The sequence below is a fragment of the Apodemus sylvaticus genome, chromosome 10, assembly GCF_947179515.1.
Source record: "Apodemus sylvaticus chromosome 10, mApoSyl1.1, whole genome shotgun sequence".
Lineage (NCBI taxonomy): Eukaryota > Metazoa > Chordata > Mammalia > Rodentia > Muridae > Apodemus > Apodemus sylvaticus.
In genome coordinates, this window is record NC_067481.1 from 82,699,765 (window position 1) to 82,718,139 (window position 18,375).

The 18,375-nt window shown below is 39.3% G+C and overlaps 1 protein-coding gene across 3 annotated transcripts in view; it reads right to left on the reverse strand.

Annotated features, from left to right (window-relative positions):
* Positions 1–1,679: 1,679 nt before the first annotated feature.
* Positions 1,680–18,375, reverse strand: part of Gabrb2 (gamma-aminobutyric acid type A receptor subunit beta2) — a 222,476-nt gene continuing 205,780 nt past the window's right edge. For all 3 annotated transcript variants that reach the window (XM_052195898.1, XM_052195897.1, XM_052195896.1), the window contains one exon: positions 1,680–2,027. In XM_052195898.1, coding sequence (XP_052051858.1) covers positions 1,680–2,027 — 348 coding nt within the window. The remainder of the gene's footprint in view (positions 2,028–18,375) is intronic.

An 18,375-nucleotide genomic window follows, 5' to 3' on the forward strand; every position in this document is an offset into this window, starting at 1 on the left:
GAGGTAAAGGCCAATCAGAGTCAATTTTATAGAAAAACATAATAATTTAGTATTTTCTATAGGTAAAAGCCAAATAGTAACCCCCCATTGACAAAAAATAAAATATATTGCCCTATTCTCTTTTCTGTAAAGAATATGTATGGCCAATATAGAAAGATGCACAATGACATAATTTGAGAAGCAGAATAAAGACAATGCATCACAGCAGCCTGCTCCTCAGTTAGCTCAGCTCCTGTACCATGAGCTGGGAGTGCAACACTCTCTGACCGCAGCCTTGTTTGAATCCCAGTGTCCACTACTTTTCCTGTTTTGCTTGATTATGTAGTTTGCAATATGTACAATGTAAGCACCCTTTAAATTATCAAATCCCACCAACCCGCAGATTCCCTTTGTGCATACACGAGCCTTGGAGAATACAAAAGATAACCCAGTTCACATGGTCTCAGGGAAGCCTCACCAGGGCTGTCTCCCAAGTGTAAAATGAGAAATTTTGAAAGCTGAAGATGATGACTAATCCTTTAGGATAAAGAGCAAATTCTCTTTTCAATCATACTGTATTCTAGTCAGAAATAAACCCAGAGGAGGACAATGTAAGGGCAGCTGGCACTGAGAAAAATGGCCTGCTCATCTGTGCTCTGTATTTAACTGTGAGACTGATTCTCAATATAAGCTATCAAGGTGCTTCTAATTCCCTCCGCTTTTCTATTTGATAGCTACTTTTGATGAGATAAATGATTTATAAAAATCCTCCTAAAGTATGCTAAGCTCATGACAAGGGCACATCAATCTGTTTCATTCTAGTCTTTCTGCTCAGCGCTGTGTTCAGACTTGATGCTGTGGAGCAAGTGATAAGGGTCACACTTGGGTGTTTTACTTTCCCTTAACCACAGTCATTTCTGGACATTTGACCCTGCTATATGCTATAAACTTTTATTTTAACCACCTGGGAAACAGCTTTTTGGCAAAATGTTAACTTTGGCTGCTGCACATGGTCTGCTCAGAAATCTTCCTCTCCCTAAGGCCCACTTGAAAGATATGCCGGCCGGTTCTCTGTAGGCAATCAAACATACCAGGTAAACTGGATTCCTGAGTCTCTTCTTTGAAGCATTGTCCCATCTCCCTACTTTGATTGTGCTCAAAATGCATAGGAATCTATTAGACCTTGAGAATCACTACTCCATGACACAAGCATCATCTGTCTCAGCCCACATTGAAGTAGCTAGCATATTTGCATTATTGCAGATAATGTTTCATAAGCACAGTGGTGTCTCAACTGCATGCCAGTCTTAGGAACAATGATGGAGGGCATTTGGAAATGACTGTGTCTCAGAGAATTGACTGTCCATGTGATTGAACTTTCTAGCATCTTCTAGAATCTAGATAATCGCCCTCTGAGCAGGCTGTGTACGAAAACTGATAAAGTGGAATACTTCACACTTGATCTTGCCAGCATGTGTACAAATCACTTGTATTGTAACTGGAAAACCACGAGGACCTTAGTGTATTAGTGCTTAGTAGAAGCAACCCAAATGGTATGAAATGGACCACAGGATAGGCCAGCAACTAAGGTATTTTAACATCACTTTTGTCCTGGATTGATGTGTTTTCCAAGTCCTACATCAGGCTGTACAACTGTTTGAAGAGGAGTCTAGTCCTTGCTTCTCATGGGAGGCTGTAGTTTAGTTCACATAATAAAGCCAATAGACGATGTTGAAGAAGGAAAACACCACAGGGAAGAAAATGCGGGACCACCGATCAATGGCGTTCACATCAGTCAAGTCAGGGATGGTGATTTTCAGTTGAGAGGCACGTCTCCTCAGGCGACTTTTCTTTTGTGCCACATGTCGCTCCAGAGCATTGCGGCCAAAACTATGCCTAGGCAGCCCAGCTTTCCGATACTGGATGCTGGAGGCATCATAAGCAAGCATTGTGCTCCTGGGGTCTCCAAGTCCCATTACCGCTTCTGATGTGGCCATCTCGTTTTTGATCTCAAGAGTGCTGAGTAAGATGTTCTCGTGGGGGTCCATCTGCAAGGGGGAAGAGTCAGAAAAGGTACATCTGAAACCAAAAGCCTTGGCTAATGCTCGTGCTATAAGGAACTATTAGAGGCACTTAACAGACTGCCCATCACAGTGAGAAAGAGAGCTAGCTTTCTTATCGCAATGCTTGACTTTTAATTGCAGCTCTGCCACTCTGAGCTATTTGACTTCCAGTGTTCTCATTTACTAGATCATATAGACTCAGTCCCAGAGGATTCCTGTAATGTAATTATAATAGATTAAGTAGCACCAGCTTCATAATTTCTACTTACCCCATGCTAAGAAATAGAAGTCAAGAGCCAGCCGTTCACATAATTTATAGCATTGACATAAACAGATGCACTATTCAACTTTATTATGCATGGTATAGTGGTAGGAAACTAGTCATCAAATTATATTCACACATTTATGTAACTTATATATTTACTGAGCATATTTATTTTGAGAATCAAGGTATAGAAACTGTCATTATTATTTTTCTTCCTATCTGGATATGTTGGGCATTGTACCTGGAGCCTTTATCGTTATACATAATTGTTCTATCACTGAGCTACATGCCCATCATCATTTTTTTTAAATTATAAAACAAGAAAAAGTAAATTCATTTTTTTGCATTGATTGAGTAGAATATTTTTGTATGTTCTTCAAGAATCCTACATATATAATTTCTTTGAGCCACTGAATATGCAAGTTGGGCTTTATATTTCATTCCATTTTCCAAGACTACAATAGAAACTAACATGATTTGTCACCAAATATATTTGTCACATTGACCCACTCTAAAATATTTGTTTTAAAAAAATTCCTGCGTGAGGAAAGATCTAATAATCTGAAGGGTTTTTTTTTTTTTTTTTTGGTTTTTTAATTTTTTGAGACAAACACAATGGAGTACTATTCAGCCATTAGAAACAATGAATTCATGAAATTCTTAAGCAAATGGATGGAGCTGGAGAACATCATACTAAGTGAGGTAACCCAGTCTCAAAAGATCAATCATGGTATGCACTCACTGATAAGCGGATATTAGCCTATAAACTTGGAATACCCAAGACATAATCCACATATCAAATGATGTCCAAGAAGAACGGAGGAGTGGCCCCTGGTGCTGGAAAGGCTCAGTGCAGCAGTATAGGAGAATACCAGAACAGGGAGGTGGGAAGGGGGGATGGGGGGACAGGGGGAGGGTAGAGGGCTTATGGGAATTTCAGGGAGTGGGGAGCCAGGAAAGGGGAAATCATTTGAAATGTAAATAAAAATATATCAAATAATAAAAAAGATATTGAAATGAAAAAAATATCTGAAGTTTCCCCCTGGGCTTGGTTCCCAGCATGGACATGGTAGTTTTCAGGCATCTGAAATCTGGTTCCAGGGGAGTCAATGCCTTATCCTGGTCTCCATGGGCACCTCACACATTTGTTACACATATATAATATGCAAGCAGAACACTCACACACATACAATAAAAACAAAATGTCTTTAAAAATACAAAACTATTCTATTATAATGTTACTAACATGAAAATTAAAATGCTATATATAAAATAAGACTTAATAAAATAATAAGTGAATAAGAAAAATCTGGCTAATGATAGGCAACAATGATATATATAGAAAATATAAACAATTTGTTACATGATATAATAGTGTGAGCATGGATTATGCAGGAAACAAAATGGAATAAGGACTACATATTAGTAATTAGCTTTCATATGCATTTTGATGCTCTTATACTATAATTTCAAAACTAAGACCTTTTGAGAAATAGATGTTATAAAATATAAAACATTCTGAAGCATAAGAGTTGACCAATTAATCTCTGCCCCCTTACCAAATATTCTGTATTTGTTTATGGTATAATTTTACTTACTGGGTAGACTAAACAACAGTGCTATTCTAATTATTTTGGGGACACTATGAAATTTGGAAATGCAAACACATATATTGTGGGACCGCGGTGTGGGACAGTCTGTAGCCTGGTTGAAGCAAGGCCACTCAGGAGACCCAAAAGAATATTCTACAAAGGACAGAACCTGTGAGCTATGTTCCCAGACTCCTGACTCCGCAACTCCATAATCCTGTGGCCATCAATCACATCAGTCACGTATGGCTATGCCCCAGACCCCTAGCGTTCTGGCTGGTCCTCCCCATCCATCTTTAAGTAGTTTCTTGGGATCAAACTCAGGTTGCCAGACTTATGCATCAAGCCCTGTTACCACCTGAGCTACTTCTGCTTAGTTTTTTATTTTCTATGTATTTTGAAAATCCAAGAACTTCCAAATTCTAGATATTTTGACTCTCATCCCCAATTTATTTAAGAGGGAAGGAGCATTAAAATAATTCAAGTGCGTACATTAAATTTATAATCTAAGGAATGATACATTTTCTCTCTCTCATCTCTCTCTCTTTCCTTCCCTCCTTCCTTCCTTCCTTCCTTCCTTCCTTCTTTCTTTCCTTCCTTCTTTCTTTCCTTCCTTCCTTCCTTCCTTCCTTCCTTCCTTCCTTCTTTCTTTCTTTCTTTCTTTCTTTCTTTCTTTCTTTCTTTCTTTCTTTCTTTCTTTCTTTCTTTCTTTCTTTCTTCCTTCCTTCCTTCCTTCCTTTCTTTCTTTCTTTCTTCCTTCCTTTCTTTCTTTCTTTCTTTCTCTTTCTTCTCAAAATTAAAGGTTGAAGGGCAGGGCCAAGAAGGCAGTTCTCTGTTGCCATCAGGACAAATGGACCTGAAGAAGCTGAAGCCTCCAACAAGACATTTTTCATATAAAGGTGATCACAGTTTCCATGGGATCCATAGTGGGGAAATGCCCAGCCCTGAGAACATCTGCACAAGTGTGGATCATAAAGAAGGAAAATGGAAAGGGAGGATGTAATGGTTGCTGTTGTCTACCTGACAGAACCGAGGGCCACCTGGGAAACTGGCCTGAATGCATACCTGTAGGATATTGTCTTCCTTATACTAACTGATATTAAAAACATGTGAACAGCTGCTCGCAGCTCCCCCTGCCCTGGCTTCCAGCCATTGTGGACCTCAAACTATGAGCAAATATAATCCTTTGCAGCTTTTGTCACAGGAGGGGAAGGGAATGGAAGAATGAACAGGAAGATGATAGAAACAGGTGTGATAGGGCAAAGGGAAAAAGGAAAGAAGATGGGAAGTATGGGACCTTGTAGAGCAGTCTGTAGCCTGGCTGAGCAAGGCTCACTCCGGAGATCCAAGAAGAACATTCTACAAGGGACGGAACCCATGAGCTATGCTCCCAGACTGCTGATTCCTCAACTCCATAATCCTGTGGCCATCAGTCACTTATGGCCAGGCCCCAGGCCCCCAGTGTTCTGTTCTGGCTGGACTCCACCCCTCCAGTCACCTGGCTACAGCCAGGCTTTCCTGGACCCTTGGTTACCTGACTGTTGCCAGAAGAAGGCTTCTTGCCCCTCCTTGCTCTCTCTGGCCTCTTCTCCCTCTCTGCCCTCTCCCCCCCCCCTCTGTTCCCCCTCTATATTCCTTTTCCCCCTTCCCATAATGTCATGGCCATCCCTCTATCTTCTCTTTCTCTCTTTACTTTTCTATCTCCTTTTCTCTTTCTACACTTCTAAAAATAAAGCATTGAAACTATGTACTGTCTCTTCTTATCAAAACCCTCTGCTTAGAAGCATGGAGCAGGACTCAGCGTTTCCAGCCACCAGGGAAGGATTGAGCCTCCTCTTGGCCAAGCAGTTTCTTCTACAGGTACCGGGGCCATGCAAAAAAGGCCTGTCTTTCGGTGCAAAGATCTCCTCGCTAGCAGGCAGTCTCATGCTCTACACACACCCAGGCGTCCGCTGTCCCTACCCCTGTGCAGTGTGCAGTCCTGCCAGTGTCCTTTTGTGGGTTCTGCCTACCAGAGTTCTCCTATGCAGGCTCTGCCACCGCTCCTGCTCCTTCCCCCCCTCCAATATATGACTCAAGAGGGCTGACTGCCACAGCAGTGGTTGTGATGACTGGTTAGTTCTCTGTCTAAGGAAGGAAAGGGGAACTGAGGTGCTTTTGTTGTGCTCAGTTCTCTGCAGCAACTCTTGCACTAACGACTCGAAGGCTTCCTTATCACAAGGCACTCTTCTTCTGTACAGAAGTAATGGTGTTCACCTGAACTTCCCTCCTGGACACTTGGTCCCTGGGGAAAACAAAAATCTCAAAGCTTCATCTTTTAAAAATTCAAATTTACAAGTGAGAGGATAGGACTTCTCACCACTCCCTGCTGCTCCAATACTGCATCTGCTCTCTGTTATTTGTGTTTGCTGTGCTTTTTTCTTTTTTTACCCGTACAGGAAATACATTTTAGCATTCTAATTTTTCTTTATTGATTTTCAGAGCTTCTTCTCATTCCAACACCAGCATGTTTGTCTTATTACCGAGTGTTGTAGTAGTCACAGAGGTTCCAAATCAATTATTGGTTGGCTGTTAATTGTGTGAAATGATAGTATCAACCATTATAAGAATATTGGCACCCATCGAATGTAATTTTTCTAAGTTTTATACAAATTATTCTTGGATGATTTATGTAACTTCAGGGAGTTTCTATCTTATTATGTATAGAATCCAAGAGTTAAATTCAATGATCCCTGGTGCCTAATCATGTATTTCTTTTTCATTTACAAATTCAGAAGATCTGTTCAGTATGATTAGCAGGGTGAGTGTTCTACATGGATCAAGTCATAAGGAAGACAACATTGCTGCAGAGTCTGCAGGACAAGGGCAGTCTCCAGACACAAACTGGGTACAAGTCAAACTGTAGTTTTCCATTTGTTCTTTTAGCTGTTAGAAAGCTAAATGTTCCTTCATCTGTATTGAGAGCTAAGACAGGATGTAGGGAAACTAACTGGAAGGTAATATGTAAGAAAGTAGACACTAAAGCACAATTCAAGCTGATTGTCATGAAGTGTGTCATTTATAGTGAGATGCATACGAGTACCAGGAATATGGATAACAACAACAACAACAATACATAACCATGCCATAGGGAAAAGCTACTGTGTTGACTTACACACACTGCCATACATGATATACAGGAAGCACTCCAAAATGCATAGCTGATCTTATAAAAGTAAAAGCACTGTTCTCTATATGATTAAATTGATCTTCTAGAATAGACTCAGGAGATGATCCTTCCCTAGGTAAACCCCATCATCTGCTTCTATATTAGAGGTCTTGCGAGGCTGATGAAAAAGTGGTGGTGGAGACGGATGAGGCATATAGAACACCTCTGGACAACTGATAAGCTGCTACTCTTTGGCAGAGACCCCTTTACTAGAAGACTGTTTTTTACTTTCTTTTTTTTTTTTTTTAGAGTCGTGGTTTACCTGTGTAGCCCTGCTGGCCTTGGAACTCACTCTGTAGACCAAACTGACCTCAAACTCAGAGATCTGCCTTCCTCTGCCTCTTCAGTTTTGGGGATCAAAGGCATGTGCTACCACAATTGGCTCAAAATGCTTAAACCATAAATTATGACTGTTTGTCTAGATTCAATTACCTGGCCAATAACAGGAAAGAATTAATTTATCTAAAACATCATTTTCCCGAAAATCCTTACCCATGGCTACAGAGATACGAAATAGGTAGGAATAAGAAACAACCATCTTCCTTTGTAATTCGTTTCTCAATTAAAGGGCAGGAAAGAGACTCAGGCTAGTTGTAATTCCCTGAGATATGCTTAAAGTCCAGTGACATAGCTCTGATTTTCCCAGCCGATTCTAGTTAGACCATTTTTATCCTTCATCTGTTCCTGTTTTCTACAAGTTCTACTTTATAACACTTATCTTCACTTTACTCTTAAAAGTTGGATTCCTCACTGAAGGGCGGTCCTCAGTGCCTATTGCTTCCATGCTTGAGACCACCAATATGGAGAATTCCCATCAGGTCTGCTCAGGGGCTCAAAGACCACTTAGATCACATTCTCTTTTAAGCCATAAGGCAGGCTGTTATACAGTGCCCTATTTAGGACTCCGTATTATGACAATCCTTGCTTATCTAGGTGCTACATTCGGGAACTAAGTCTTGACCTTTGATTTCAGTTCTATTCAATGTCAACTTGGGAAAATATCAACACCAGCTTTCTGGGGTTGTTTGGGAGAACTGAGCAGCTGCATATGTAAAACACTTAGGCTCTCTTTGTTCATAGCAAGCATTCAACAAACCATAGCTAAGATTGTTATTAAAATTTCAATATAGCTGAGTACTCCACAGTTCCTTATTATCTGTGTGCCTACACTGTAAGTGGAACATTTATAGCACACTGACTCTGCCTCCCCATCCCCCATCACTCTACACTAAGACTGTAGAGTGAATAGAAAGATTATAGAAGCTGGGGCATTGGATTGCTGCAGTATTTACCAAACATGACTTGGCTGCTACACACATGACCTCATAGCAGCTGTGACTTCATGTACAAGATCTCTACAAGAGCATCTCAGTCCAAATCCAGCATGCATAAGAGGCTCATGAAGCTCTACTCCAAGTTGAGGAGAGTTATTAGCAATTGATGGCTTCAGGCAGAGGGAGAGAGTTTTTTTTTTTTTCAGGTATATGGCTCATGAGGGGCTACCTAGACTTACGATGATAGTCCTACAACCATACAAATACAGATAACACTAAGGTAGTATGTCTTTAAAAAAGGGAAGTATGCAGTTGAACCCAAACATGGTAGGGAAATAAAAGAGAAACTGGACGGGGAGGGAATGGGAGTAGATTTTATGACATTATTTGCATGTATTAATTTGTCAAACAAAACAATCTCAAGAGATAGTAAAAGGATAGGTTTCACCTGATGCTGCTATAGTAAAATGCCACAGGCAGTTATATAAGCTAAACTTTCAAAATCATTATTTTAAAATTCTGGTCTGGTTAGTAGTGGTTTCTTTATAGATCTGAGAGCAATACTCAGTGTCTGCTGAATGCTATATGTGCAATTATAAAATATGATTTCATTAACTATAATAAGTCTGCACTGAATTATTTCCACATGTTGAGATGAGATGAACAGAAGTTGCATTTCATTTTTTCGGGGCGAGATGAAGAAAGAACAAAAGGATAACGAACATGTCTACACATAGCAGTCACGCATGTTCATTTTAATATGCCTAGCATCACTTAGGAGGGGAATCTTATGAAGGAATTTTTCTCAGACAAGTTTGTCTGTGGGCGCGACTGTGGGCAACTGCCTCAGTTGTTAATTGATACAGGAAGACCCTGCCCCATTCTCCAGACATAGCATCCTGAGCAGTGTAAAGAGAGGAGAAAGCAAACTGAAGATAACGGAGCCAGCAAGGAACCTTGCCCATCACTCTCTGCCCTTGAAGGTAGATATGATGTAATAGCTGCTCACCTTCCCACCTTGATTCCCCTCAAGTGATGAACTCTAATGTGGAATTGTATGCTGAGATAACTCCTTTCTTCCATCAGTTACTTTGGGTGAGATATTTTATCACAGCATCAGAAATGAAAGTAGGGCACCACGTTACAGAACTGGTCACATCTTCCCAATGAGAAGAAACATAGGGCATAGAGGCCAAGGCCAAAGAACGACGTTGTCAGTACTACAGTGGCAGAGAGCACAGACAGATGACCTGGCTTGTCTTTCCTCCTGATCTGTTAGTTTTGTTAAAATTCTGATGACAGTAAATTATACAAATTTTCTTGCTATTTGTCATCTATCAGACAACACTTTTTGAGGAAAAATAAAAAGAGGTCTGTGTATTTCACTGTTATATCTTCAAAAATTCTGCATTGTTCTCAGCACAATGTAGATGCTCAGTAAAGGGTGGTTTAATGAAATTAATTTTGTGGTAATATAAAGTCTAATTCGCCTCTTTGTGAGTCATCAGTATATTGGAGCCAATTATTTCATATAACTCTAAAGAGCAGAACACTCCTGAAACACTTCTGGAATTCTATCTCTGCTCCCAAGATTTCTTTCTCTACTTGCATAGGTAGTTTTTGTGATTGTTGCTTGTTCGTTTGTTTGTTTGTTTTTCTAAAACAGAAACACTATACTCCCATGGTGTCCACTCTCACTTCCAGGACAGATCCTTCATTCCTACACAGAGAAGAGCACTTAGTGACTAACAGCTTGAAGTTGAAATTAAGCATTTTATTTACAGAACACTTTCATTTGTCCCAGAAGCCACTTAGAGCTGGCTCTGATCCCATACTTGGAAAAGAGTGAAGAGGAGGCAGAGCAGGAATTAGAATTAGGTCTGTTCCACTTTCCCTTGTGGAAGCAAGGAACCAGTCTACATCAGTGGGGGGCAGTCATCTGGAGCCTTCCACGATTATCCAGAGGAAGGACTGGATAAGAGTGCTTAGAGCTAAATGTGTCACTGAAAGTAAAAGCTGGAATAAACTTGTGTTAACTCCAAAGCCTTCAGGTGAGAAGAGCAGACATCTGTGTTTTGTCTGCGTATCATGTCTGGTCTGCTTATGCTAATTTCTACCTGAGAAAGCACCATCCAAATCTCTCTTCTCAGTTTCTGTGTGCCTGGTGTAAGCATATTTGAGTAAGTATCTTCCTGATGCTGTGATTGACTGAGGAATGGATATGACCTTTTTGTAGCCAGTGGCATATTCTGAGTCTTCTGATGGACACAACAGAAACAATATACTTAACGAATACTAGCGGATTTATGTCTAGAAGCAGATGACCCTGGATCTGTAGATTCTGTTGGGATATTTGAAGTGTAAGAGGCATTCATGGCTTACAATGTAGACAGTACAGACAAGGATGCTAAGAAAGGCTATATCTACCCTTCCTTTACCATCCCCCTCCTTCTTCTATCTTCTCTATTTCCTTCGTACTTCCCTCTCTTTATTTCTGCCTCTCTCATTTCCACTACCCTTTTATCTCATTGTTTCCTTAAGTGAGCACAAGTTGTGTTTTATGTTATCCAAGACTCAAGGGATACTAAAATGTGACTCATCTCATTTAAAGGTCTCAAAGACTCCCTTATACAGGCAGAGCAGGAAAGGAATGGCTGACATTTTTCTGTTGTATGAATTTCTCATAATTCAAATTGCAATTAAGTAATCCAGTACAGGAGCATGATCATGGCATGCAAAGCAGTGTTAAGTTTTAGTATTTAGACTGGAATCAAAAGAGGCCAGGACCTGCTAGATTTGAGAGCCTGTTCATTAAATTGGTGGCAGTATGCTTCCTTGAATGGATTATTGTTTCTTTATCAAAGGGTGTAAACCATGTAAGAAACCAACCTACTGGGTCATGCCTCAAAACAACTGAGGAGACTAGCAAGTTCTACACGTATTTTAAAGGATAAAAGTAGAAAACTTGGGACACATTACCTATAAATTTCTGTTAATTCTCTACTGTTTATATAAAAGCCAAATTAATAATAAATAATTTCTTAGAAAAACGAATACCATTTTTATATATGGATTTTAAATTCAGTAATGACTATCATGCATTTCCTTTGGAGGTGTCTATTGTTATGATACTTGTTATGAAGTTTTTAGAAAGAGATTTCCAAAGTACTTTAGACTAGGCATTGTTGAGAGGGTGGGAAACAGATGATCAGGAAAAATGAAGTGAGTTACCTGAAATGTTACTGTTCATAAGTCAAAGAAGAGGGTAGCATTGTTGGTCTGTGGGTCTCAATGTAGTATCTCAATGCTTTCTCCAACCTGTCTTAAATCTACCAGGGAAATCTGACCCACCTGGTGGTGTGGAGGATGAGAAGCTGTGTCCCTTGTTCCTAAGCTCAAGTGTACATCACAACCCCCTGGAGGCCTTGTTAAAACAGAGTTCTGGCTTCCACTGTTCAGATCCCTGAGTCAGCAAAGCTGGAACCCATCTCAATAGTCTGCATTTCTAATACGTTCCAAGGTGACACTGGATTTCTGATATAGGGTGTATGCTTAAAAAATGCATCACTTGGATAGCAGCTGAAGGGCACAATGTGATGTCAAATGAGGAAGCAGCCAGGTTCAAATAAATGATGACAAGAGAAGAGGCTGGTGGGAGTCTGCAACCATTCTGAAGAGCAGCTTTTGGAGAAATACAGGCAGCTTTCCTTTGTGCAGTATTTCTGGGAAGTAAGCCACATACTCCACATTCTATGCAATTATTATTTCTCTGCAAGTTAACAGAAACTCTATAAAACATGGGTCACTAATATCTCCATCTTAAATATAAGAAGATAAAGAATATGGCTAAAGATATGCCTAGCTGTATCCTTACTAAGTTTTCAGCTGGTACCATAATAGGGTCCAAGATCCTCTCCTAGGTACTTAATTATAAATCCTCCAGGCTAAGTTTTCTCACTGAATTCCTTCTCTGCATACTACCTTTAGGTGATAGTTTTTAAGAAATTAGAAGGCACTGCTCTAATTTCTTTTTTTTTCCTGCTCTAAACTTTCCTGATTGTCTCTCCTCAACAGAGCAGAGAAGACAAGTGAAACCCTGCTCATCTAATCCGGTTTCTGCAGAGGACATGAATGAGAACTCATTTCCCTCTAATGTATTGCTGTGAACTCCATTGCTCTGGAACACACACCAATAGTGTGAAACCATTCTCTCCTGGTATTTCTACCTATTCAAATAGCCATTGTCTTAATAGCAGCTGAAACAAGATGGAGGAAGGCAAAAAAACAAACAAAGGGAAAGAAGACAGAGAGATGGGCAAACCCACACACATTGGCAAGGAGTTGTCCTTGCTGGAGGTGGCTTAGCATTGTGCTCTTATCTTATTCACCTATTCAGGCTCTGCTTCTTATTCACCTGTTCATTTCTAAAAACACACTTGTTTGGGGAGATTTTCCAAAATTACCATTATCAATCAAATCTGTTGTTTCCCATCCACCGCCACTGTCTGTAAATTAAGATGCACCTGGAGTTGCATTTTTCAATCAAGAACCAAGTGCTGGATTTTGAGAGGCAGATAAGACTCTCCTGCAAGGATGCTCTGAGAATGAAGACAGCTTGCATATCATCCATTTGGCAAGGCCTACTCGCTGCAGAGACACATCTGCTGACACGGATTATAGACTGACCCAGGGAACGCTGCCACTGACACTGGTAAATGAACTCAGGATATTTGGAATACTGCCTTGTTTCTTGACTGTTGTCTGTTTATCAACATTTTTTTTTAAAGAAAGAAAACAGGACAGGCTAAAGGATTCCATTTTGCTGTTTTCTTTAATAATAGTAATAATACATTAACCTCTGAAGAATGTGACTTACTTTTTATAAAATGATTGTTTAATTTCAAATTTAGCTTCAGACTCACTGTTTCTTTTCCTGGATCCTGTTTATAATTGACGTATGATCTATAAAGACACCCTTATGACTACAGTCATATACAGAAAAACAAATCGCATCTCTCACTGGCAAAATAGAATCGCCAGCTTACCTAACAAAGGCGAATAGAGCTACTTTAAAATCCAGTTCGCCACTGGCATTATCCAGTTCATGAGAAATTGCAGATAGAAACAGCTTCTAACTATATAGTTTTCCTTCATTGGGCCTACTGAGGGTAGGAGATCTTGTTTTATCTTCCATGAAATGGCACTGTGGCCTGTGAGACTTGAAATGCTAAGGCAATGAACCATTAAGCACCTGGGGATAGCCAATGCACTCTTTCTGGAGGTGGAAATCCTCCGAAAATACCTAGCACATGCTAAGTATTCTGTGAAGTGAAAGAAAGGTCAACCAAGCAGAATGTGTAATGGGGATTTTAGCAGTGCAAGTGAAGGCCAATGCTGTTGATTCTTCAAGTCCTTGAACCAAAGTGAGTAAAGAAACAGCAATCAAAGTTGGCATTTAGAATTTGGGGCTGGATGTGGGAAGAATACATCACAATATCTAGGTAGCTTTTGTCTCAATTTAGACACACACACACACACACACACACACACACACATATCCAACATCCCTTCATTCCTTCCTCCTTCTCTTTCCTTCTTTGCTCTCTCTCTTTCTACCTCTATATTTTCCGTCATTTTAAAACATATTTAATTGCTACACAGTTACTGCGCAATCTGTTCATGCTTTCCTGTATTGACCAGAAAGTGTAGGTGGGCTAGGGGAAACTAACTCTCTACTCCAGGTTCACTGATTTTTTTTTTCTCCTTCTCTAAACTTGCCTTCAAGACAGGAGAAAGGACACTGTCTGTATGTTGGTAGTTATAGAACCCTAAGGCTGTCTGAAAAAAAAAATGCCACAATTACTTAAACAAACAAACAAACAAAACCCAAACCAAGGCATGGTATACTGAATCGCTAACAGAGTTAGATAAGTCTGAAAGCTCTCCTAAGGCAGGCTGTGGAGGCCTATTACATGGGAGCAACCAGGTGCTAAGTGATAATTGCTCTACAGCCATACTTGTCTGTGGACTCAACAATAACAACATCCCCCAAATACACACCACAGTGACAAAAAGGTGTCGTTTGTAACAAAAGCCAGAACGAATATAAGATCTGCTTTCTTTAATTAAGTTGGTTACTACCATCAAACTAGAACTTCCCTTTGTATCATAAATGAATCCATGACTACTTCAGGAGTAGTTACATGCTTAAAATTTTGTCTGGTCTTGATAAGTAATTAGAAAAATACGTACTGTGTTAATTATTTTTAGCACAGAGTAAAAAAAAGTATGAAATGTATTTCAGCATCTTTGAAATACAGTGGTACTTAATTATTGTAACTTTAATAATTCTTATTTTTGGATTGGATATGATGTTTCCTTAGTAAACTGCTTTTATGTTAAGCATCTTTAATCCGTCCAATCATTCCTTATGATCATCACCTGCTTTGGTCCTAATGTCATCAGATGAAATATTTCAGTTTTTCTCACAAAAAGATGCCATCGGGTTAGCAGATAAATGCAATGATCTAAGGATGGCTTGTTTTCTGGGGGGTGGGAGGTGGATCTTTTCTGAGGAAGCAGAAGCAGAACTCAGGACAGGAAGGAACAGGTCTATTCCCTTTAAAGTACCCAGGAAATGGTAACAGGCCTCATAACATTTGCAATCACTACACAATCAATCTGTGAACCCCAGGATAGGCATGGGTGTCTTCAGAACTGACATTCTTACCCTTTAGATCACTCTCATAGATTAAATGCCCTTTGCCAAGTTATAAGGATTGGCAAGAACATGAGCTTCAGCAACGAAAGCAGATTCTTATTTTGACTTTTGCTCCCTCTCCTCCTCTCCACCTCCTCCAGATCTTCCTCACTTCCTCCAACTCCTCCTTGTCCTCCTCCTCCCCCTTGTGCTCCCAGCCATACTCTGCTTCCTTTTTCCTAATTCTGTCTTGTTTTTTCATGCTCCTCCCCTCCCCTTTCCCTCAACACATCCTCTTCCTCCTCATCTTGCTCCTTCTTCCCCCTCTTCCTCCTTCATGTTCATCTTCATCTCTATTATTTACTGTTCTGAGACTTCCTATCTTCTCCTGGGGCTTTCTGAAATCATAGACAGATGACATCATGCTCAAACCCTTAAAGGGTCTTTGCCAGAAAAAAAATCTAGATGAACTAGTGAAACCTCATGCAGGAAGAGCTGCAGTGGGCAAGTGAGCGCCCTGGAGATGGCCCCTCCATCCTGCTCAGCATCAATGGATGAGCTCTGGTGTGGCATGTCCCCAGACACTTTGTCCCAAGATTGCTTCTTGCCACATATGGATGTACTTTCTCATGTTTTTCATGGCCCACTCCTCATTTATTTGGGATGATATGAGTGGACACCAAGAGACCCTCACTAACTATCACTTGGTATAATTACTTCCTAGGTGTTTGGCCATTTTGTTAGGCAAGCTCTTTGTAGTTGGATATGAAACTAAAAATGCTGTCTAGGTGAATTAATGATTTTATGGAATTTCTGACTTGATTTAAGTAACTTTTAAAGGTTATTTGGATTTAAATAATTTTGGGATGTTAGGGTAGTTGACAAAAAATAACATAAAGATTTTTTTTTTTAAAAGAAAAGTGGGACAGTTGATAGAGAAAATCTAAATTAGAATTAAGAATAAAGTGTGCCCTTCCTGATAGAATAGACAAGAGCTTCTTGAGTTAGAAAAGGAATACAGTGAGCATTGGTGCATTACAAGCACATACATGTAGAGGAGGGAAGAACAGACTTGGGACAAGCTAATGATCAAAGTAAGCATACACTCTATGTTGGCTTAAATTCTTTGACCTTGTGATCTAGAAATTTGGTAACAGGATTTTGATATGTACCAGGGAATTATAAGGTTTTAGTAAAGAGCAAATAATTCCATTAAGAGTATAGGAACAGAAAACAGATGACTAACCAGCTTAGCTGATCAGAACTTCCAAAATAAGACATAAGAAATATGATTTGCTCCTTAGTAAATATATGTTGTCATCCACCAAGCATAGGGAAAAACTTGATAGTATAGACTTGGCTTGTTTAAACTTTGTTAATTAATGACTAAAAATTACTGCTTTGAGGTCATTATGGCTTTTGGAAAGAAAGATAGGTGAGAATTTTTTAGTTAGATATGAGTTTCATGTAAAAAAATATGTCATCAACCTTTTCTTGTAATTTTCTTTTGTATCATGATTTTGATCTGTTTTTGAAGAAAGTTTTTAAGGTGATTATCTCTGGAAAATGTCTAACTTGTGGCTATGAGGTAATTTTATTCCTAAGAGGAAAACATTGTATCTAGGGGTATAAAAGAGGGTTAAGAAATGAAATAAATTGCTTGAGCTTGTCCTAGCTTCAACCATTCTGTGTGCCTGGGAGTTTTTGAACTCCCCTTTTCCTTCTCCATCCACTGCAGTCCTTATACATATCTGTATCCACCTACATCAGTTGCTCTCAACACTGACCCCTCATCAGCTACCTGCCTCAGTTTACTGTCTGGTGCCAAAGCTGGTCTTTGGCAGTTCACTAGGTTCAAACCTGCTTCGTAAACTCACCAATTCTGTATACCCCTCAAGGGAGGAGAGGTGAAATGTCTGAGGCTCAGTGTTATGAATCCATTCTGCTCACAACTACAACTAGTACAAATGGGCATTCAAAATAAAACTAAGCTGATTCTTCAATAGTTATATTAAATCTTAGATCCCTCATTTAATTTTGGTTTATGGTGGTTACCGAACAAATCTTAAAGCAGGTACAATGGAAAATATGATGATGTTAGTCCTAGAGTGAATTAGACTAAAAGATAATTTACCTTAGTTGAATCTAAATAAAAGTTACAGGATTACTTAATAGTCAAAATTACAGGTGAGTGTTCAGTACTCAGAAGTGGTATAAAGTGTTCCTCTTAGACTTCATTAATACAAATTTTTCTCGTAGCTGCATTTAATTTAATATTATCAACTAGCATTTTTTTTTACTTAGTATACGGAGTGATGCTAGAAATCAGAGCCAAGGGAAAATCTCGTCTTTGACATCATGTGGTGGAACACAGTCTTAATTTCAACATTCAGAAGACTGAGAGCTTGTAGTATCACACGTTCAAGGTCAGCTGAACAACGAAGGTTGTAGCCAGCCCGAGCTACATATAGATTTTTTAAAAAACAAACAAATAAACAACCCAATAGAATAGTACTATCTCCTCATTGTGTAGATCATTATAAAAGCAAATTCTGTAGGATTCCTTCCCATTAGAGATTCTTAACTAGTTTTCTTGATTTTTGGTAGCTTTGTAAGGACTTTTTAAACCTGTCCTTACAGACACTAATTGGTATTTTCTGAAGCACGATGTCATGTTCTACCTGGAGAATGACATATTAATTACAGATAACTGGTTTGTGTTTCTACAGAATATTTGGGTTGAGATCAAAGAGTAGATGTTAAAGTTAGAAGAGAGACAAACACAGTGAAATTGCTGTGTTCTATATTATAAGACCACAATGAAGTGCACACTGAATAAAGTTTTAAAGGTTGGTCAATTTCTTTTTTGGTACCTCGTTTTAATTTAGTCGAGTACATATTAAATTTGAAAGTAAGTAAATTTGTCATTGTAGAGGAAAAAGCAATAGGGATCAGAGTAAATTTTTCTGAGGAAAGGAACATTGAAACTGTATAATGAACAACCATCATTTCTTGCATTCGCAAGAGCTTTTGATTTTTACAGGTCTCTGTAGTATAGGTAAGTGAGTATATTTTTACAATGAACTCTCCTGGGTTCAAAACCCTGTGTTCTGAGAATAGCTATGTTGGTACTGGCTGACCTTAAATTCCTTAAGAATTCTTCCTGCCTGGCAAGTAGCTGGGACTACAGGCTTACACTGTTGTGTCATTTAGAGACTGGATTTGGGCAAGTTTCTGGAAATGGATTTGAGAATTTACACATCCAATCATAACAGCTCAACAGAAGAATGAGACAAA